This window comes from Chelonoidis abingdonii, chromosome 5 (genome assembly GCF_003597395.2).
Source record: "Chelonoidis abingdonii isolate Lonesome George chromosome 5, CheloAbing_2.0, whole genome shotgun sequence".
NCBI classification, from domain to species: Eukaryota; Metazoa; Chordata; order Testudines; family Testudinidae; genus Chelonoidis; species Chelonoidis abingdonii.
In genome coordinates this window covers 42,824,212-42,846,458 of record NC_133773.1, presented here as the reverse complement: position 1 = coordinate 42,846,458, position 22,247 = coordinate 42,824,212, and the positions used below count along the sequence as shown (strand labels likewise).

Sequence of the window (22,247 nt, the reverse complement as noted above, 5' to 3'; positions counted from 1 at the left end):
TGGATGTAATGTCCTCAAACTGCATATTACCAAGAAAGCAACTGTTGACCTCACCCGCAACAGATTGGGTGGATTAGCACCCATTGTGTTTTAGTATATACTCTCCACTTTCACAGGTTTATCAGACCACATTCTATTGTACGACCGATAGTAGAATTACACACACAGTATTTAGTAATAACTTACTGTTCATTTACCAGAATCAATTAAGACTTTAGAAAGTACATTGTACAGTTAAGAATCTATACTTCTCAATAAGTGGGACAAAACTGCATACTAAGTAGCACACATTTTATTCTTACTATCTATAATTTTGGGCATCTCCTTGGTAATAATCCATTCTCCTGGCTGCAATAAAGATTGTCCATAAAACATATCAGATTCTGCACTTGTACTTGAAAAGGCAGAGCTGCTTGAAGGCGTCATCTCTTCAAGCTTGAAGAAGTCTAGTCCTGTTACGGTGCCACCAAAGAATCGGCAGCCACCAAGACATCCACACCTGTTCTTGCTTCTCTTGTTCTTCACATTATCATCTGGCCACAAAAACCACAACCTATGCAAAGGAAAACAAAAAGCAAAAACAAGAACCAATAGTGCACTGAGATTTAGGTACATTTAAACTCATAGCGCAAAACCAAGATTCAAAATGTGTCTCTTTTTTACATACCAACTCCCATTTTATGGATTCATTTATACAATTACGGAAGATGAGTTTTGATGGCATTCTGTGTCAACTTGGGCTCCTGAGGAAATTTTAGAAGCTGTATTTTTATATTACTTGTAGACAGTAACCAAATGATCTGATCATGGAAATGTCATAAGGGTAGGTTTAATTAGTCCCAGTCTCTTCACTGCAGGATTGATTCCTAAAATTAATTTCTACATATTCTGGATTTCAACATCTTAACTGGTGGCAATTCCAGCAATCCATCTCTTTCCCTCCCCTCCTCATTTCAGCTTTTCCTTAATGTTATCCTAAATTTTCCCTGCTGCAGTGTATTTCCATAATTTCTTGCTCAGTCCTATATGCCTAAGGAGATAATATATACTCTTTATACCATATAAAGTTCTGGGTCTCCTCAAGGACTTTTCTTCAGACTAAATACACTCAGTTACAAGCCCTTCCTCAAGTAGCAGATTTTATTATTCAAAGTTTATCTATAACTTGTCATTGAACTCTAATTTGTATGTCTTCTCTGAAATGTGGGTACCCAACTCTGAACAATGCAGCCTAGTTAAGGTGTAATCAGCTCAGACAAGAGAAAAGTAATTACCTTTGTATTTACATTTACAGTATAAGGCAGTGGCAGGGCAGATCCTCATTTGATGTAAAATGTCATAACTCTACTGAAGTCAATAGAGCTATGATAATTTACATCAGCTGAAGATCGGCCCCAGCCTCGTCAGCAACCTCATTGCACTGTTGATTCTTTTTCCATTTATATACCATGATCACCACAAATTTCTTTTTTTTTATCACCTCCTAATGAGTCATCCTGATTTGTTTTACCAAACATGTAACAGTTTGTTTTTACACAAAGTTTTTGATTGGTCTTTAATGAATTTTATTATTACTGAATTCAGTCGATTTTGCCACTTTTCTAGTTTCAGAATGCATTTTACTCCAATTCTCTGAATTAGTGATGTTAAATACTTGGGTTGCTGGTTGTCTCTAAATAGCCTTCATGACTGGTTCAGATTCTCCACAATCTATGCTTTCATTTAAAAAAAATAAATGTGTAGCCCTTAGTGTTATGAAAACATTCAAAAATATGGCCTAATGTAGCATGGTCTTTGATAATGTGAAACAAGTTCACAGGATTTGTCAGCTGCCCTCATTCATCCAAATAAAATGTTAACTCAAAAGCTTAGTTGTGACACTCCAAGAAACAGATTTTTTTTAAAAGTAACTATGTATAAAGTAGGTCTGTGACTGCACACAAACATCTAATAACAGAAAACAAAACTGGCTAAACAAAGGGCAAAAACAGGAGTGGTCATAAAACTGACTTGCATCATTTTTCCCCTCTCACTCATTGATGTTGTATGGCAGATTACTAAAAGAAAGCTTAGTTATTTCCTCATATTTTACATTAATATTTGTATAAATCTATGCTGTTATCAGTGGGAGATCCAGTGTGGACTGAAGGCAGTATATGATCCTATCTTTGTTACTTAGGCCAACAATTAAAAACTGATTTGTTTCTCTTTATTTTGACATCACTGCTCTACACATTGCCAAAAATACAAAAACCATTCAGTTCTCTGTTATCCAAGAAACTGGCAACCCAATCCTTAATCACCTCTGAGCACCTTACATACATAGGTGGTTCTCAGCAATCTACCTACTTATAAAGTGAGTACAATCTAATTTTTAAGCAAATGTATAAGAGTCAGCACTTAAAAAGTACACCCTCATGAATAAATAAATGTATCATTTAAAAAGATATGAAATATGGTGACCTCACCTCGTACAATAATTTCACTTACCTCTTAACTCTGCTATCATGTGTTTCTAAGAAAAGTCTCTGCACTTCATGTTTAGAATGATGATCCCCAGCTAAGGCAATATCAGCAGTGATGAGTCCCAAACTGACAGACCCAGCTTCCAGCCAGTATGCCCTCCGCAGCATTGCAGGTTGAAGACCAACTCTGCAGTTATTCACCTGCTCAATGTACTGTCTCAGCTGAAAGTCTTGGATAGCAGCACTTATACCCTCTCCAACAAACTGATTGTGGAGGTTACAGTTTGCAATACGTACAGCACCCATCTGAAAATACAATTTAAAAGGATATCTGAATAGTTAAAGATTCAACCACAAAAGAGTCATTTAAAACTAATTGTAGGACCTCATAATGCAGTCCCAGAAAGATACAACTCTGTATATTATTTAAAAAAAGACCCAAGGCTGGCCTATTGGTCAGGAACTACATTTAGCCACACATGTGAAATCAATATCCTTTGTGGCCTTGGATGGATCACTAAATCTCTCTACCTCAGGTTCTCTATTTGTAAAAGGATGATAAAAATGTACCCTTCTAATGAATATTATGATTCATGTATGAAGGTTAGAAGTGTTATGAATTTCGTAAGTATAACCTAAAACAGCGGTTCTCAAAACTTTTTTTTGCTGGGACATCTTTGGAAATATATCAGGCTGTTATGACCCCCCAGAAAAGGTAATGACCTCTTCCATACCATGCAACCCTTACTTCTGCGCTGTTGCTGGCAGCATGGTCTTCAGAGCTGAGCTCCCAACGAGCAGCTGTCGCTTTCCAACCACCCAGTACTGAAGGCTGTGTAGAAGTAAGGATGGCAATACAGCGATCCCTCCTAGAAGAAGCTTGCAACCCCTCTTTGGATTAGTACCCCCAGTTTGAGAAATGCTGACATAAAAATCAAGGAATTTGCTAACTGTGTACTTAGAATAGCAATTTGAGTACAGGCTGAGTGTGAAAATCCTCATTTTGGGTATACCTGGATGCTATTACATGGCCTCCAGAAAGAATGGATATTAGATATCTATTTTGAATACAACAATATATTACTTTGTGAAGCACTTACACGCTAATCGATGATAAAGCTTTGTTGATAGAGAAATAAAGTTGCATAGTTGAGTCTGACCCTAAAACCTCTGTAGGCCATAGAGCCAGCTCAGCCTTTTACTTTACTTAGAAGTAACACAAGGAACCTACAGGCCTATATCCTGTAAGACATTATTGATGCCAACTTGCTTAAACCAAAGTAGGCCAATGACCCTTACATACATAAAATGGACCGAGAGCTACCTTAAAGTAAGTATATGAGCATATGCAGGGATGACACTGAAGATATTCCTAATACTATATGACTGCTAATTGTTTATGTGGTTTGGAGCTTTCTTGTCTTTACTGATTGTTTTAAATAAAAGAGGTTAAGACTTCGCTTTGCCCTCAGTATGAATGTCTTTGCCATATACTCCAGAGTTCTCTACAAGATATTGAAATTGTTAGTTTTAATTCTGTGCAGTCTGATTCTGGGACAAGGACCCTATATCTCCCCAGCTCATTTAATTAGTATCAATTGGCAATCAACATAATTATTTACCATTAAAAAAAAATAATCAAACTACACCCCTTAATGCCAACTGGTTGCAGGAATATCCTGGTCCTGGTATGTATATTGGTTTACCAAAAAGAGTATCATGTAACGCCTTACATGAGAGCCAGGATCATGCTGATCATTAATATTGCTGTGAAATGTATGGACAGATATTATGTAAGATGTTGTATATGTATAATGAACATATGTTTCTAAAGTCTGTATCAAGACAAGGTTGACAAACAGGTTTCTCCCAGACAAAGGATATACGTTCACCTATCTCTTGGTTCACATGTAAATTGAGCATTGGAAGCCAACACAAAAGAAGCCCTATTTACATATGAAATCAACAGAGGAATGTCAGCAGAGGCACAGGGCACTGGGGAATGAACCTCATGGGGCTGTCCTATCTCTGGGGGGGAGGAGAATAAATTTTGAGGAATATAAAGAGACGGTAAAAACACACCTCTTCTATCCTACACCTAGGAAACTATTTGAGCAGTGCGACTACATTCATGTAACAAGATCACAACCAGCTCTTGCTGAAATGCTGCAGAGCATATGTGGTGTGAGATAAATGTCTTAGACAGAAGATTAACCTGTTAAATTCAATTTAATCCCTAGGAAGCATGTTATACTTTTGTGTTATAAGTAACCTGTTCCTATTATCCTTACTCACCATCTCTTAAATTAATAAGATAATAAACTTATTATTGTTTTCACTATAAATATATATCTCGTGTGTATTAAGTGCTGATCCTGAGCTGAATCAAGTAAGCTGATGTGTACACTGTCTCCTTGTGGGCAGCAGACCTGGTATTTCTGTGTGTTTTCAGCGTGCATAGAAGAGGCTGAACAGGGGAATGTTTCAATGGACTCAGGTACACCTATTTTTAACCTGCAAAGCCAAATAAGGGCTGACATAGCCACCCAAACAATTTCCTTTGGATTAACAGCATGGAGGCACCATGGAACTGACACTCAGTTAAGCACAAGCAAGTCTCTCTCTCACTGGAGGCCAGGTACCTCAAGAACTGTCATGCTGAGTGCTCATATGCAGACCCTCAACTCTGCCACCTTGAATCTATCTATTACAATACAGTCTTTACATAATCAAACACTATTTCTTCGACTAGGCATAAATCTAGCAGTTCTACAGAAATGCACAAGAGGGAGCCCCTCTCTTCCACAAAACAACATTTGCTGAAGCCCTTGCTTTAAGCCCCTAACTCCTGCATCAGATTTACACCTAGCCATCTAATCAGGCCAGTGCAAAGCTAATTTAGCTGCAGATGCTCACCAATCTTTCCTTAGATGCTCAGGTTAACAAGATTAGTTACAACACTTACTGTACATGTTCAAAACCCAATTTTCAAACTCTCAAACTGAGAAAATAAAAACAAAATTTCCTCCAGAATATGGCTACTCCAAAAAACTGATACCAACTTTCAAAATCACACTTCTCAATTTTTAAGAGGGAAGTATTTTTATTCTTCACATATTTTGAGGGAGAGGGAACATTTAGTGGGAAATTGGAAACATTTTTGAAAATAGAACTAAAATACTTTTGAAAATTTGACCCATGGTCTATTACTTTAGAAGTCTGCATTGTGTTGCCAGCTCTGGCACAAACTTATTATGGGACACGGAAACGGACTTATGGTAAAACTTTAAAAATTGCCTAAGTGACTTCGGAGCCTAAAAAGTCACTTTTGAAACTGAGACTTAGGCAGATTAAAAGCTTCAAGCCTCCAACGACTATTTTTTTAAGAAACACAAAATTTTAAAATATATTTTTAATCTAATTTTCAAAATAAGCACTACTGCAGAACAAACATTCCAGACAATAAATTCAGTTATTTAGTCTGTGTAAAATACAGAAAGTGCTTCCTCATTCGGCAGAGAGAAAAAGAAAAATAATATTATCACAATTATCACAGAAAGGAGGGGGAAAATATGTTTACCTTTATATTGGTGGCACAGCCATGCTCTACAATATACAGATCTGCTCCATCTACTGCAAGGCGTGTCATAGTGTACTTTAAATCATCAGACGCTGGACATGGCCCAGGAACACAGTTCATCTACAGGAGATATTTAAACAAAGCACTCAGTTTTGTTAGAGTTTTAATTTCATATTAACAGGTTTTTCCTTATCATACTTCAATTTCCTACTTAACAGAGGACAAATTAGACAAAAAGAATGATTACTTGCCCTACGGTAACTGATTCTTTCAGATATACTGTCCACATGTGATTCCACTCATGGTGCGAATGAACCCCATGCACATGAAATTGGATTCTTTTGACCAGCAGTGCCCGTGGAGCCCTGCCTGAACCTTAGATGCCCTTGTACCCGCTTTACCTGAGAGAATAAAGGGTGGAGCAGGACCATTCATCCCTCACTTCCTTCACCAATACAGAATCCTAGTGTAAGACACTTTAATGACAGGGGAGGAGGTCAGACCATGGAATCTATGCGGACAACATATCTCCAAGTTAGACTCAGACTTTAAAGCCAGATGGAACCATCATGATCATCTAAATCTGACCTCCTGCCCTTACTGTGGGGTAAGTAACCATTCTTTATTCAACTGATAGTCCACATGGATTCCTCTCTTGGTGAGTAACAACCAATTGTTGGTTTGCCTGAAAGTAGGCAGTTGTTGTCCTAGTTAAAGAATGACCGCAGGACAGCCCTATCAATTTGTGGAAGCCTATACTAAAGAGTAGTGTCTTGTAAAGGTGTGGACAGAGCTCCACATAGGTGCCCTACAAATTTCAGGAATAGGGATATTTTTCAAATAGAATCAGTTCTAATATGATTAGGTGGATATAATCTGGCTAATTTATAACATGTCCTTATATTTTCATAGACCCTCTTAGATAATCGCTGAGAGGATATTTCCTGACCCTTAAGTTTATCAGCAAAGGCTACAAACAGTCTAGGTGTGTTCCTGAATGTTTTAGTCTTTTTAAAGGTATACGTCAATGCCTTAATACATCAAGTGTATTCAGCTTCCCCTGGGCTGGAATGAGGCTTGGGCAAGAAACTGGGACCTGAAAAAATTGGTTCAAATAGAATTATGAAACACTTTTGGGAAGGAACTTGAGATGAGGCCTGAGAGCTATCCTATCCTTACAAAACATTGTATAAGGGCAGGCCTGGTGCAAGGATGTTTCATGCCCTAGGTGAAACTTCCACCTTGCACTCCCCTTTTTCCCCCAAGTCCCTGCCCTGAGGCGCCTCCCCCCTGCTCCGTGGCAGCTTCCCCTCTCCAACTTGAGGTGCCCCCCCCCCGCAGCAGCTCCCCACCCCACACCCTGAGGCACCCCCCCACCTCACCTCACCTCACCCATGCCCCCTCCCCGAGCATGCCGTGGCTGCTTCACTTCTCCCATCTCCCAGGCTTGCGGCACCAATCAGTTTATGCGCCGCAAGCTTGGGAGGTGGGAGAAGTGAAGCAGCCACGGCGTGCTCGGGGAAGAGGCGGGGAAGGGATGAGCTGGGGAAGGGAGTTCCCCTGTGTGCCACCCCTCCCCACTTGCTGCAGGCGGCCCTCCCTGCACTCCCTTGCCCCAGCTCCCTCTGCCTAAATGCTGGCGGCAACCGGGGCAGCCGAAGATCTGGCTGCCGCAGTTGCTACTGAAGAAAATGCTGTCCCTCAAAACCTAGCGCCCTAGGCGACTGCCTAGGTTGCCTAAATGGTTGCACCGGCCCTGTATAAGGGGGACTCACCACACAGGCCTGCATCTCCTCTACCCTTTGAGCTGACATAATGTCCACTAAAAAAAGCAGTCTTCATAGGTAAGTAGTAAAGGAGACAAGTTACAAATAGGGACCCATCAATTCTGCTTATTACTATGCTGAGGTCTCAAAAGGGAGGGGGTTTCTGAAATGGGGGTAAAATGTGAATACGGCCTTTAAGGAATTTAAAGGATGGGAAAATATTGTGTTGCTCTGGATTGGAGGTGATGTACAGAAACTGCCCTATGGAGCTGTTTCAGAGCTAGCAAATAGTCCAATACTGCTAAAATGGGCGATGTCCAGGGAGACAGCCGGTGCTGAGATGCCCAAATAGAAAAGAGAAAATCTCTTCCATTTAGCTTTTTACGTCAGGCTTTCCTGCTTTACAGTATCACATGAATCTCAGCTTCACAGCTTCTTTCGGTGGACATCAGTCAGCCAGCATCCTGGCAATCAGATGTACCAAAGCTCCATTTAGGTATAGGATCTGACCCATGGGAGAATATGTTGGGCCGGGCCGATAAGAGGATCATCAGATCTGAATACCAGAACTGCCTGTTCAATCATCAGTTCTATGTTTGCCTCAGTTTCCTCAGAACCCCTAATATATCCTGGGGATCAGTACAATGGCAGATAAGTCCCAACGACCAAGGAATGTGAAAAGCATCTATTAGCAAGCCTAGACTCAAACACCCTCTGGGGCAAGACTTCAGAGACTTCTTGTTGAGGTCTGTGGCAATCAGGCCTATTTCAAGGAATCCCAGCTTGCAAAAGATGTTCTGCAGGACTGAGTCTTTGACAAACCAGACCACTCACAATTGTCTGAGAGCCACCTACTAAGTTGATCTGCCAAGTTGTTCTGAAGGCTGAGAAGGTGCAGTGCCACTAGTGTGATTTGATTCAGAATACACCAAGTCCAGAGTACCATGTCCTCCTGACAGAGCGGAGACTATCTTACTCCCCTTTGTCTGCAGCCAAGATAAGTTGTTCTTCCACATTACTTTTGTTATCCTGCTTTCTAGGATCCGATGCTGCACTAACTGACCTCACTATGTTGGTTTATACGGCCTCTTGGGGGCAGGGTGGATGTAAAATTAGGAGACAAAGATGCAGGCTTACATGAACACAGCTGCACCTCCCAGCAGAACTAGGGCTGATAAAGATTTGGGGTGGGGAGGGATAAATCAGGAGAGTACTAGGAAGGATGTTTCCTATGTGACCTAGGAAATTTCCTGTTCTCCTTTACACATTCCTCTGAAGAGTCTCTTCCTGATGCCCACTGCACTACCCAAGGAGAATATGTACAAGAGGAGTAACTACTATTTCCTGATGGAGTTAAGAAAAGGAGTGGCCATTCTGCCAGGAATGCCTTGGATCTGTTGTGTCCTCTCTAACTGGGTAGAGGGTGAAGTTGGTAACAGAGGTGCCTCTACCATTGTACCGACAGCTCAGTACCTGGTGGCCTAGAAGCTCTCAAGGAAAGGAGGAGATGCCAAAACTTGGCCCAGAGATAAATCACTCAAGTACCAAACATGCCCTCATTACCACCACACTAGGTACTGATGCACTGGGCACCAAGGAACATGATTCCAAGGTTGCCTGTACAGAAGTGCCAGGTACCAAGGCACTGAGTGCTGAAAGTCCAATACTGAAAGACTGCCATCCACATTTAGTGGGTACCATCAGCATTCTTTTAATTAGTACCAAAGTACCAGAGGGGCCCTTCTTAGGCCACTGTCTGTTTTTATCGAATGCAAGATGACTCAGATTTAGGAGACTTGTGCCCTGAATCAGTAGGCACAAAAGAGGGTGACCTATGTCTTGGCTGTACGCTGGAGAGGTGCTCCTTCCTATCCTATCAGAGTTCAAAGACAGAATAGGGACAAATGACTGAGGCCTCTTGGTCAATATAACCAGAAATCTCAAGGTAAAAATCTCTACTCACCGAAGCACTCATGAGCAGAAGAACAGACTAGAAGACTGAAGTCTAAATGCATTCTTCTTTTTGGAGTCCAAGGAGGCATGCATAGGAGTACTCCAGAAGGAACAATTTTAGATGGGCTTTTCCAGTTTTTGAGTCCTCTTAGAGTAAGAGTGACATATGGTACCTATATACTCTCCTAGAAAAAACAGCTACCTGGAGTGCTCATCAGGTGTCCCTGAAGCTTCACATCAGGGGCAAGATTTAAACCCAAGAGATTTCGCGTCTGCCATTTTGCTGGAGTCCCCCTACAAGGGGGCAGAGATTGGGGTGTAACAGCCTGAAAATGAGAACCTGAGTAAAATAAGGAATTTATATTTGTGTGTGTTGCCAACAGGCAATAAAACTAGCTACTCACTACACAGCGAATTAGGGGGACACTAAAGATGTTCCATCTTGCTGTAATGGTGGTAAGCAGGAATTGAGAGATGGTTGAGCCCACCCCTCCCTTTAAGCCCTGGGGTGCAGACAAGTGAGGATATCTAGGGTGCAAAAACAGTCACAACAGATTCTGTTGCCAAAAGAATCTTATCTTATGCAGCTGGGGTGTGTGTGTGTGTGTGTATCTAGAAAGAATTCCATGTGGCTCATCACTTAGAGAAGCATCATTATTTCCTTTAGCAAATTATGATTAACTAAAATATCTACATGCTCCAAACCAAACTTATAGCTCTGTTCTACTTTCAGATACTTTAAAGTTATATTCAAGTAGTATTGCAATATATTACTGTAAATGTACCAACTTGCAGGCTAGAAACTGATGAAGCTTTACCTTAGATTCACAAAACCGACGATCAATTCCATGCTGACACATTATTACAGATTTTGGCCTTTCCAGTTCAAACTCTCGACACATTACATGAAACACAAACATCTGTCCCCATTCCAAAAGATATGTAAGCTGTAAGCAAACAGCAACAGGATCAGAATACAATAAGTATTCAAAATAAACTATCAGAGTTCAGAGAAAGAACATTAGCAAAGCTTGATAAAGAAAAAACTATCAGGAGCTTTACTTCTGCTGCCAGACAGCCACTATGTTAATTTTTCTGATTTGACATAGTTTATAAGTTTCTGCAGTTTTTCTTTCATGAATGGCAAAGTCTACTGTCAAAAATCAAAACTCATCTCTATTTGAAACCAATCTATTTTAGCCAATTCTAAAGCAATGAACACTTTTCTTTTTATGTAACTGAATGCTCATTTTTCAAAACTTCTAGCTCATCCTGCGTCTTGTCTACATGCACTCAGCAGAGATGTGTTTTTTAAAGTTTGCTAATATGTTGTGCATTAATTAATCCGTATAGGTGCTCCTGGTGACACACTAAGGGTTCCCTAACGTACTTTAACATACTACTCCAAATACCCTAGGTTCCAGTGATATCAAACTGCCTCTCATACAACTCCTCATCGAAATGGGACACTTTAGCTGTCTATCCCAGAGAGTTTGGAAGTAGAGGCAGAGGACCCACATCTCTGAAACGTATCATCATGAGATGTTGTGTGAACCTGGCCTCTTTCACAACATGATGTAAAATGCATCCTTTTTAAAATAAGATTTTAATTAACTGCAATTCCCTGGCATTTAGTCTATTTGCTACCTTTTCCTTCTCCTATCATTAATGCTTGTTCAGTGTTACACAAAGTAACAATATACATGCTCCTATTTGTAGGGAAATGTTGCATGCCATCTAAAGTGCATTTAAATATTATGGTTATGGATATCCTTTTAATATAAGTAACAGTATATACTTGCAGGACTATTCAGTACAAATCAGGACAATTTCAGATGGCTCTTACACTTGAAACTTCAAGCAGTGCTAGTCTGTATGCTCAGTTGTCTTTCTACCTTCGCACACACCATACTTCAATCCTAGATTTTACATGGAGATTCTCGCTCTCTAGTTTGGTGTTTCAAACTGAATTTTCAAAGTCTTTAATTTCAAGTTACTTTAGCCACAAATGAATCTCAGCTGGGCTGAGCCTATGTACACTAGGCCCCTTCAAAAAAAGACCACATTATATTGGCTTTGCAACAAAGGAATGTGTATACACAGATAAAGCCTTGTACTAAATATGTTACCTAGCATTTCTAGAACATACCTGTGGTGCTGTAACCTTAGCTGTAAGGCAGCCAGCCTGCACATCAATCAGCCAGGCATATTCTAAAGTGTCACTTCCCACCGGCAGACCTTCTGCTGAAAACATAGCATGAGCTCGTAGCTGCAGACCTGACAGACTGATATGGCCCTCTCTAAGTAGTTCATCCACAGAGGGTCGCTGTTGAGGAAAAGTAAATTAAAGACTACTATTCTCAAAGAATGACTACACGGGGCTTTGTAATTTTTAATCATCAAAAGATACTTTTTTGACATTAATCCTGACCTATAAAATCCCACTGTTGTCTATACAATGAAAAATAAAAAGTAACAAAATTAGAACTTCAGCTAACATGTGGAAGTAAAATAAGTAAGAGTTTATATCATGTCACGTGCAATGGGCCATACAATAATTTGCAAATCTGAAACAGATAAATAAAAGACAAAACAAGTGGGAGTATAGATTCGTTTTGAGAAACCGGTTATCCTTTATGTTAACTGGCTCACATTCTCCACCCCAGACCATCCAAAGTTTTAGAACCCACATTGCTTATGGTGGGTTAATACATAAATGGTTAATGGATAATACATAAGTTGACTTTCCCTCAAAAAGCAGCAGTGGTTCCTGTTTGGGCACCAGTTACAAGAGGACTATACAGCAATGCTAGGTGGGCCTGTTGCCTTCTTTGTTTACACTGGGGACTTCTCAGGTTTTGCACCAGGGGAAAAAAATCTCTAAGGCACACCGGTTTCCAATATTATATATTTTACTTACTTGAGTACTATTTAATTAGTGAATTAAATAACTAAGCAAAACCTTGAAATACACAAACAAAATTAGAATAAAGTGGGTAAAAATAAAATAAAATTGATATAATCAACAGGTTGATTAAACCACTTGAAAACAACAATTCCTTATGTCTGTAACAGCTATCCCCCTATTCCATTTTGTTTTCTTACAGCTGTCCTCATACTCCATTTTGTTCTCCTCCTGTGGCCGCCCCTTCCCTGGCTGTTAAGTTGTTTAGCAGGGCCACTGCCCTTCTCAAAGGGATGGCCCCTTGTGTTAAGTGGGACCACTGCCCTGTTCAAAGGGTTAGTCCTGTTATCACCTTGTTAAACCTGGGCTCAGTGTAGGGTAGGCAATGTCCAGAGCTGCAAGACCTATTGTGTTTCAAAGATCTTGGGCATGAGTCATAGGCCTCATGTGCTTTTGAGTCACCTACTGCACAGGACTCTGCCCAGACATGTCTCTGTGCTCACCTACAGTTTGTCCCTGCCCCCTCTCCTCCCCCGTGACAGAGGGAGCCAATCAGAAGTCCTGGCAGGAAACTGCCTAAGTTTCCCTTTAAAAACAGACATTTTTAAAACTAAGATCAGAATGGTTCCTGCATTGCTGCCTGGTCTGATCAGCCAGGGGTTCTGAGAGGTCCTTTCTCCGCTCTCGTTTTATTTTTGAGCGTACCCCTGTTTTTTGAACTCCCCCTCCACGAAGAACGAATTGCTGCCGGAGAGATCTCCTGATTATTGAAACCGTACCTAGCCTTCTGATGATCTTGCTGCTTTTACCTCTGCCGCTTCCTTTGGGGCTGGTAAGAATCCCTCTGTGAAACTCTCTATACTTTTATTTTATTATTTTAGCTGCTGGCTCTGTTTCCCCAGCACACAGACTCAAGCTAAACCTTGGTCTGTGTCTTAAAACCTCTCTTAAACTCCGCAGGACTTTGCTGCTAAAAATAAGACTGTGCTGCTACATTTGCTTCCTGGACTGCCACTTGACCCCCTACCCACTGCGCTAAGGTACACTTATAGAATAGGTTCCTATCCTAAGATAATTTTGTATTTTCATTTGCATACTTGGTTAAATATGTTTAGAAGAATGTTTAGGTAGTGTTATAGTCAAGTTATAAAAAATGTTGCATTGGATTCTGTTACTGAATTTGGGAGTCTGGTTAAGTTAATCATAGATAAGATTTTGATCGGTAAATTAGGTAATTTCTGTCTTCCTGCTGCTCCTGAGCTCTTAGTCACCCGTACCCCTCACCCGCGAGTTTAAACCTGCACCTGCCTGCCCTCCTACTCCTGAATTTGAATTCTCCCCGCTCTCTGCTACTCTCCTCATTACCCCAATCCCCAACTTCCTCTATCCTGCTTCTCTCTCTCTCTCGTCTCTTTTAATCCCATTCCATCCATCATAGTTCAAACCTCTCCTATGCCACCCAATAATCATATTTATTACTGATCTAGCATAAAACCAATGTACCTGTTTTTTCTCTTAACACACTTACATTTTAATTAACCACTTTGACACATTGTACCTAGAGTTTTATTTTACCACATTTTTCATAACTGTTAGTTGCTATATGCAGCTAGGAACAAAATTAACATAGAAAGTTAGCTAAACTGTTCATATACTTCAGTGTAATTGGTTAACAACGTATTACCGCCTGTATGTAACCCAAACTATTGAAACCCTATACATATTAGCTAAAATAGAACCCTCCAATTTCTCCTAACAACTCATACCTCACTACTACGAATTTTCCCGTTGGCATGTTTTCTTAATAAAGTTTATTTTGCACCTCACTTGTGTGGTAATTGCTCCCCAAGATCCCATATACCTGCTGGCAGGGACACCTTATAGGCTTTATATAATATTTTGGGAAAGCAATGGTCTTGTTTAAGTATCAGCCCCCCAAATAACAGGGCAATATCAATCTCAGTGCCAATGGATATATTTATGTTCCAGCCAAATAGCTGACACAGGGAGAGTCAGAACAGTCCCAAGTTGAAGCTGATGTTGACACTACGCTCTGATGCCAATTAAGACACTCTGTTCAATTTTCAGCTAGTTAGGCTTAATGGTTTTTGGGACACCCTGGACTGTTAGTCACTCTGTTATTCCACCTCCAGAGTGAGGGAGTCTTCCCTATGCCTAGCTGGGTGTCAGATCCCTGACACAGCCAGCCTTACAGCCACTCAAGCACTCTCCTCTGAGCTATGCCAGCCCTGTCTTTGCCTTGCAAGTTAACAGTAGATCAGTGGTTCTCAACCTGCAGCCAATCGAGACAGAGATGTGGCCCATGTGACATCCTCAGGACTATACAGGTAATATTGGATGTGGCCTACAATGGTAAATAGGTAGAGAACCACTGCAATAGATGCACCTCAGTCTCTGAGTCCCTTTGAAGTGTTTCCCTGTGATTTTCCAGCCCCTGATTCTGGTTATCCACAGAAATTCCAGATCCTCTGCCCCCAAAGATGCAGTACACCCCAGTTATAAGTTTTACCTTAAAGGATCATTATTGTTATTACTGTGTGAAACAAATAACACAAGCATATAGGAATGAAATTAGAAAGGCCAAGGCACAATCAGAATTACTACTATATAGTTTTCTTAAATGCCTTGAAACATTTGTGTGTGTGTGTGTTAGAGAGGATACAATCAAAATGAGATTCAGTTTTAGTTTCATGGTAAAAATCAGCATTCCTCCAACACAAAAGAATACTCATATTACCTGATAGTTGTCATTCAAGAATAAATTCAGTGGGGATAGTACAAGTTGCAGCATGGTCTCCCTAAATCCTTTTTTCATCTCAAAACACAATCTTTCCAAGAAAGCAGTAGGGCATTCAGGACCATCCATGCTGCTGTGCTAAAATTAAATCAACATATCCTGTTGTGAGAAGTTGTGGATATACAAAACCACTGAGACTGTCAGATTATGAAAAACCTCTGCAGAATGTGACAGTTTTCCTGCAGTGTGTGATGAAAAAAAGTCTACTACTTTAAACTCCATTTAACATTAATTTACATAGGCTTCTCTACTCTGTGCAAGTGAACTCTTACACACACGCAAGATCCCATTAAAATTAACAGGGGTCCATAAAGGTCTCCCTGCACAGATCAGATTGCAGGATTAGTGAGATACCCTGTTGATTTAGAGAGTAATCATTATGGCTGACGAAAAATAATGACTATCAACTAGATGGAACAATAGTTACTCTTCATTAAATACAAAATGGATTTATACACAAGAATTATCTAATTCTAACTCAATCAGCAAAATCAATCAAGTATCAAATTTCTGCATTCATGTACCTATTATATCATGGAAAAATATACATACTTTGACCCAAAACCGACCAAAGATAGGATAGAACTTAAGAGTTTCATAAAGCACTTGGCTTCACACATACTGCAGTATTGCCCATCATTTTTAAATGCATATCACTTTTACTATACTTCATAAAATATTTTAAAGGAATTAATAAGTACTTGGTTTCATATGATGTCCAAGATTCCCAAGAGCTTACCACTGGTAGTCGTCCATGCACTTTGTACACATTAACGAGTACAGTAATGTCCCAAGGGCGCAAGGTTAGGGGATGAACTGGTTTGGCTGAACTCTCAGTTCCCTTTTTGTCATTCTCCAATCCAACTGCTGTCCACCCAGAGCTTGAAGATGTTGACATTGATAGGACAGGGCTTGAAATGACTTCTTCAAAATCTGTGTACATGTCATCTTCTCCAAAGTAATTTTCCTGGGAAGTGAATTATTGCAGTCATCATTAAAGAAGATTAATTGTGCCATTAGCAGTATCATGCAACACAAATCTGTGCTTATCCTATATCCTAGTCCTACCCTTTTCCCCTCGCCCCCCATAAGCAGTAAGGCTTTAATCCTTCAAAACACTGAAGCCCAGGTGCAACTTTGCTCATAACAGTAGCCCCAGTCAACATGTTTATTAGAGAATATTTAAATAAAGATGATACACAGAGTTTGGCGTGTCAGTCATTAGTCATCGGGGGCAACATACAGAGTATGGGGGGACGCTGGTATTTGGTTATGGGTTAGTATATAGTACATACAGTCTGTAATGTCCCCAATGCGGGGTGTACGGTGGGTGGGGTCAAAGTATAGTAGGGGAGCAGTGAGGGTACATCGCTCATCTAATGGGTTACACATAGTCATGATTAGAGCAAGCAGGCCGGGTAATGGGGACAGGGTGACCCTCACGAGGTGGAATCCAGATCGGTGGGTTCAGGACTCAGGGGATGTAGTTTAGTAGGGGGGTTGTAAGGGTTTTCCCCTCCCCCCCGTGGGTGCTTGGAGCCACATCGGCTCACTCCTAGTACTGGCGGTGGCCGGTGATGTGTTCGGTGTAAATGTCCCTGGACCACCGGATAGTGTCCGAGACCATCAAACGTCTCATGAGTCGTGCATAGCGACGGCCCACCCCACAGGCCCTAAGTACACGTTCGTTACAGGGGTCCCAGGCGCCTAGCACTCCAGTGAGCAAAGTTAAGCACTTGGCTATGTGCTTTGCAGGAGCAGGGTCTTACAACATTGTCTTCGAAAGCAACCTCAATCTAGCTATACTAAATTTTACTTTTAGTACTGTGACACAAATACCTGGTTGGCAGTAGAGCCCTGCATCGGGACTGGACCCACTGTCATAATAGTGGGAGCAGGATAAAAATTCAAGAAACAATGCAGGTCGGATTGGCTATTGTGGAGCGGGATGACAGAGGGATGACAATAATAGTTTTCCCGTGCAGCAAACAGCACGGACTTTCCGGCCAGCAGCCGCCACTCTCCAGCTGCCCAGCTCTGATGACAGCACCACCTCCAGTAGTAGCACAGAAGTAAGGGAGTAATCGTGGGATCTCCTTGCCTGTTTTGGGGGATGGTGACACATGGGGACCCATCCCCTTTGCACAATAATGCAGGGGCTCTCCAGCCATTTGCATGGAGGGTTAGAGGTTTCCCTTCCCCACAAAGGGATTAGGAGATGCAGGGGCTGCTCATCCACTTGTAAGGGTGCATGAAGACTCTGATCCCTCTGCATGGGTGAGTTGGGAGGGTGGGGGGTTCCGGGCCCATTACACAGGGTGCATGGAGTGGGTGCCGGTGAGAAGACATCTACTGAGAGTATCACCTCCAGCTATTCCTGGAACCATTTTAGAGCTCTGGAACAGGACTGGTATCCCACAAATCCCGCTGCCGTAATAGCGGGAGCAGAATAAAAGGTCAAGAAACAAAGCAAGAGCAGGTGGGAGAGAGAGTGAAAATTGTGAAGTGGGACAGGAGCAGGATTAAAAAGAGTATTCTGGTGCTGGGCTATAGTTGGAGATACTGCTAGATAGATGTTGATTTTTTAATTTATTTTATGAAGTACAGCCTACAGCGGTCAGACATGAACAACAGTCATCCAATACCTCTTCCCAGACCCATCTATTGTTGCAAGTTTTACATGCCTGCAGCATATAAGAAGTTCACAAATTCATCCTCTTGGGTCAAACATTCACTTTGCTACTAAGCGAATCCCCACTCAATTAACTCAGATAGAAATAACTATTGTCAAATTATTTTGGGAAGCTCGAACCCCATCCTAATGAGACATTTCCTACATTTTATTTATAAAGTGTGTCAGAACCAGATTTTTAAAAGTTGTGTGTGGGGTTTTTTTTGTTGTGTTGGGTTTTTGTTTTTTTTTAGAAAGGTAAAAAATGCTGTAGAAAATTCAAGTTAAGTTAACAAGTTAGATATTTCAAGGAGAGGTTTTGGACAACAAAAGGTTGCTACTAAATGACATTTTCAGGTTAATTAAGTACTTTGGGAAGAGGTGTTGGACTGAGCACCTTGAGGAGTGAAGTCCTCTCTTTAGCCACAGAATGATCATGACACATGCATATGTAGTGCTACCTCACGTACGCTGGAAGAGGCCACTCTAGGGATAAGATAATTCAATCTGCATGTATAGCCAATTAATGTCAACTCTGGTGGTGGTTTTTGAGCTGTATACACTCGTCAACTGGGAACCAGACTGAGTCCAAACTTATTTCACACAGACCACCAGTCTTCAGCTTTGCAAGGATATTTTTGTCATTATTAATGTAGGCTAAATTTGAATCAATGACCATGAGATCAAGAGATCTATATCCAATTACTATTCCCTTGAGTCACAAAATGCATACTTTAATTTTTAGAAAAAGATAGTCAGAATTTTTTTTTAAAATGGAGGAATTAATTCCTCCTCTCCCCGCATTTAAATAAATATTGCAAGGGGAAGAAAAGCCATTTACCTTCATCCTATAAGAAGACAGATAATTAATGACCAGGTTGAGGGGCAAATGAGGATAATTTTTTAAAACTCAAATGTGTACACTAAAATTTTATACGTTTAGTTGTATCCCTCTGTCCTCACCCTTCACATCACTTGCCTTCTAAGACCTCAATCCCATGTATGTTTACGCATGTGAGACAATGTCAAGTAAATCATAAAGAGGCGCTGTCTAATATAAAGAAGGAAAACAGACTCATCCTCCAAACCCTGGGAAAAGACCTGCATAAAAGGCATATTCCAAAGCCTGACCTAGGACATGCAATATAATTCAATTATACTAGTTCTTTCTAAAGTGGTTTATGCATTAAAATGCTATACAATGCACTCAAAATAAGAAGCTTTCACCTCAGAAGCTCCTAGGGTGACCAGAAGTCCCAATTTTATAGGGACAGTCCCCATTTTGGGGTCTTTTTCTTATATAGGCTCCTATTATCCCTCACCCCCATTCCGATTTTTCACACTTGCTGTCTGGTCATCCTAGAAGCTCCACAGTACAGTCTCTCCAACTCCCTCCCTTTATTTTATTTTATTTTATATTTGGAACAGTCACTTAAATGTTTTCCTAATTTCAGAGGATATTTCTCTGAAGGAGTTGAATGTTGCGACAGAGACAGAACTGGCAGAAGTATATCAAGGAAGTACCAGTACAGGGGATCAAAAATACTGATAACTTGCTGCTAGAGTCTCTTGTAGAGGATACAAAGCACTACAAGCATCCATTAGAAATTGGTGAACTGAAGAAACAGAATGTTCCACATTAAAGGGCTTCACAGCTAGAAGAACTGAAAGTCATATTAAACTTTGAAAAATATATACGCAACTGAAACCTCCCACACACAGAATCCGTGAACTCAAACTGAAAATTAAAAACAACAAAAAACCAACCATATCACACAAAAGTCATTAAGAAGCAAGCAAAAACAACAAAAAAAGAGGAAGGTACGTTGCCAGCAAAGTTGGACTAAAAGAATCTAAACACAAATGACAAAAATACTAGAAAGTATAACAAATGGGAATGCTTGGAAAGACTGTCATCCATTTAAATTTTCAAACAGCATTTCAGTAGTTTTAGAAGACAGTTTTAGAAAACCCAAGTACTTGCATTCCCTGTTTTATGACATAATATTGCTTATAAATACCATAGGAGTTCAGCCTCATCAGAGGAGGAAGCTTCCTCCCAAGAATAAGAGTTCCAAGAAAGGGGAAACTATCATGTGAATCTCCGGAGTTTTACAGTAACAGGGGCCAGAACGAAAACTTCCTATCATGCCACCCCTTACGTAGATGCTACAGCATAAATATAACATGAGATGGGGAAGGTTTTTCAAAAGCACTTCATATCAGTCTAATTCTACTCCCACAACATTCAGTGGTTAAACTCCCACTGATTTCAATGAGAGCACAGCTAAGCCATTGGTGAGCACTTTTAGAAGTCCCACTGAAAATTCATAGTTTACACAAACATCCAAAATTCTCTTTCAGTCTATGTAAGTGTCTCAGAACAGCCAAGGAAGTTGATTACTTAAAATTTACCCGTCTCAGAAAACTCTGCTCTGCCCTGCAATGAAAGCCTACTAAAAGAACTGATCATAGAGCCAAGCAGATTTCTGGGCACATGAACATTTCCTAATCAATCGAGATTCACATGTTCACTTCCTTCACTTTTACACCAGAAAGACAACAGCAATTCCCACTCTACTCCCATTTCCCCTAGAACAGCTGTTCTCAACCTTTCTAGATTACTGTACCCCTTTAAGGAAGCTGATTTGTCTGGCACACCCCAAGTTTCACCTCACTTAAAAAGTGCTTGCTTAAAAAATCAGACATAAAAATACAGAAGTTCACAGCACACTATTACTGAAAAATTGCTTACTTTCTTATTTTTACCATACAATTATAAAATAAATCGCGCCCCTCAGGTTGAGAAACACTGATTAGTAATAATATAGGGCAGTATAAACAAGTTATTGTCTATATGACATTTTAGTTTGTACTGACTTCACTAGTGCTTTTCGTGTAGCCTGCTGTAAAACTAGACAACTACCTAGGTGAGCTGACATACCCCCAGAAGACCTCTGCATACTCTGCATACCTCTGCATGTGTGCCTCTGAGAGCCACTGCCCTAGAAGAAGGCACAGCCACAAAGAAGAGGGAGGAAATGGAAGCATTTTAAAATGGAAACATTAATACCCAAGAAAATAAATGAAAAATATTCTGTTTTATATGTCCTTAAGGGGTATGTCTTTAAAATTTTAATCTACTCTAATATTTTCCCACCTACTGTGCATCGCTATAGACATTTCAAAGAATTCAATATACTGCAGAAATCAGGAGTCTCTAAAGAAATGCTGTCCCGAAGGAGAACCCTGTGCATGCTGGGTCCAAGTTCTGCAAAGATACTTAAAAAAAATTAAGGATGCTAATTAGACATCTGTTTAGTGTAATTTGGTAGGTAAATTTGAATTTTTACTACCAAAAACTAACATAAAAGATCTCATTAAATTAACAGTTAAGGCTGAAATGATCCTTTCATGCTCCCTGTTGTGCCCATATATAGCAGCATCCAGTAAGATACTAATCACTCCCTGTTCAAAGAGTCAGACAATACTTATGTGTAACACTGATAGACCCCAGCCATTGTTAGAGGAGATTGAATTTGGGGCCTCTGGAGCTTAGTGCCTGAGCCTCTACCACATGAGCTAAAAGCCAACTGGCTGTTAGCTAAGGCTATAGAGCAGACTCATTTAACTCTTTCTAAGTGGTCTCAGTTCCACTAGATGGGACAGAACACCACACCAGAAGGTGTGTGGCTTATATGTGCACAATGGGGACTACACCTCTACCCCGATATAAGGCTGTCCTCGGGAGCCAAAATAATCTCATCGCATTATAGGTGAAACCGCGTTATATCGAACTTGCTTTGATCCGCCAGAGTGTGCAGCCCTGCCCCACCCCCCTGGAGCGCTGCTTTACCGCTTATATCCAAATTTGTGTTATATAGGGTCGCGTTATATTGAGGTAGAGGTGTAGTTAATGATGCATTATCAGCCTTAACTTCGAATTTCCTGGATTTTGACAAGGTAAAAAGGAATCCCAAAAATCTACTAGGGCCAAAAAAAAAAAAAAAAATTTTCTCTCTTTCTCACACACACACACAAGCAAGACAGTGCAATATAAATTTTCACCCTGTGAGTTTGCGATGAGTG

General features: G+C 40.5%; 1 protein-coding gene across 10 annotated transcripts in view; it reads right to left on the bottom strand.

The window, feature by feature from the left end:
• Positions 1–22,247, bottom strand: part of BLTP1 (bridge-like lipid transfer protein family member 1) — a 228,022-nt gene that overhangs the window by 114,291 nt on the left and 91,484 nt on the right. For all 10 annotated transcript variants that reach the window (XM_075066261.1, XM_075066262.1, XM_032776032.2 and 7 more), the window contains 7 exons: positions 16,227–16,454; positions 15,428–15,565; positions 11,914–12,090; positions 10,583–10,711; positions 6,046–6,165; positions 2,491–2,771; positions 303–553 (listed from right to left, as the gene is read on the bottom strand). In XM_075066261.1, the coding sequence (XP_074922362.1) occupies positions 303–553; positions 2,491–2,771; positions 6,046–6,165; positions 10,583–10,711; positions 11,914–12,090; positions 15,428–15,565; positions 16,227–16,454 (1,324 nt within the window). The remainder of the gene's footprint in view (positions 1–302; positions 554–2,490; positions 2,772–6,045; positions 6,166–10,582; positions 10,712–11,913; positions 12,091–15,427; positions 15,566–16,226; positions 16,455–22,247) is intronic.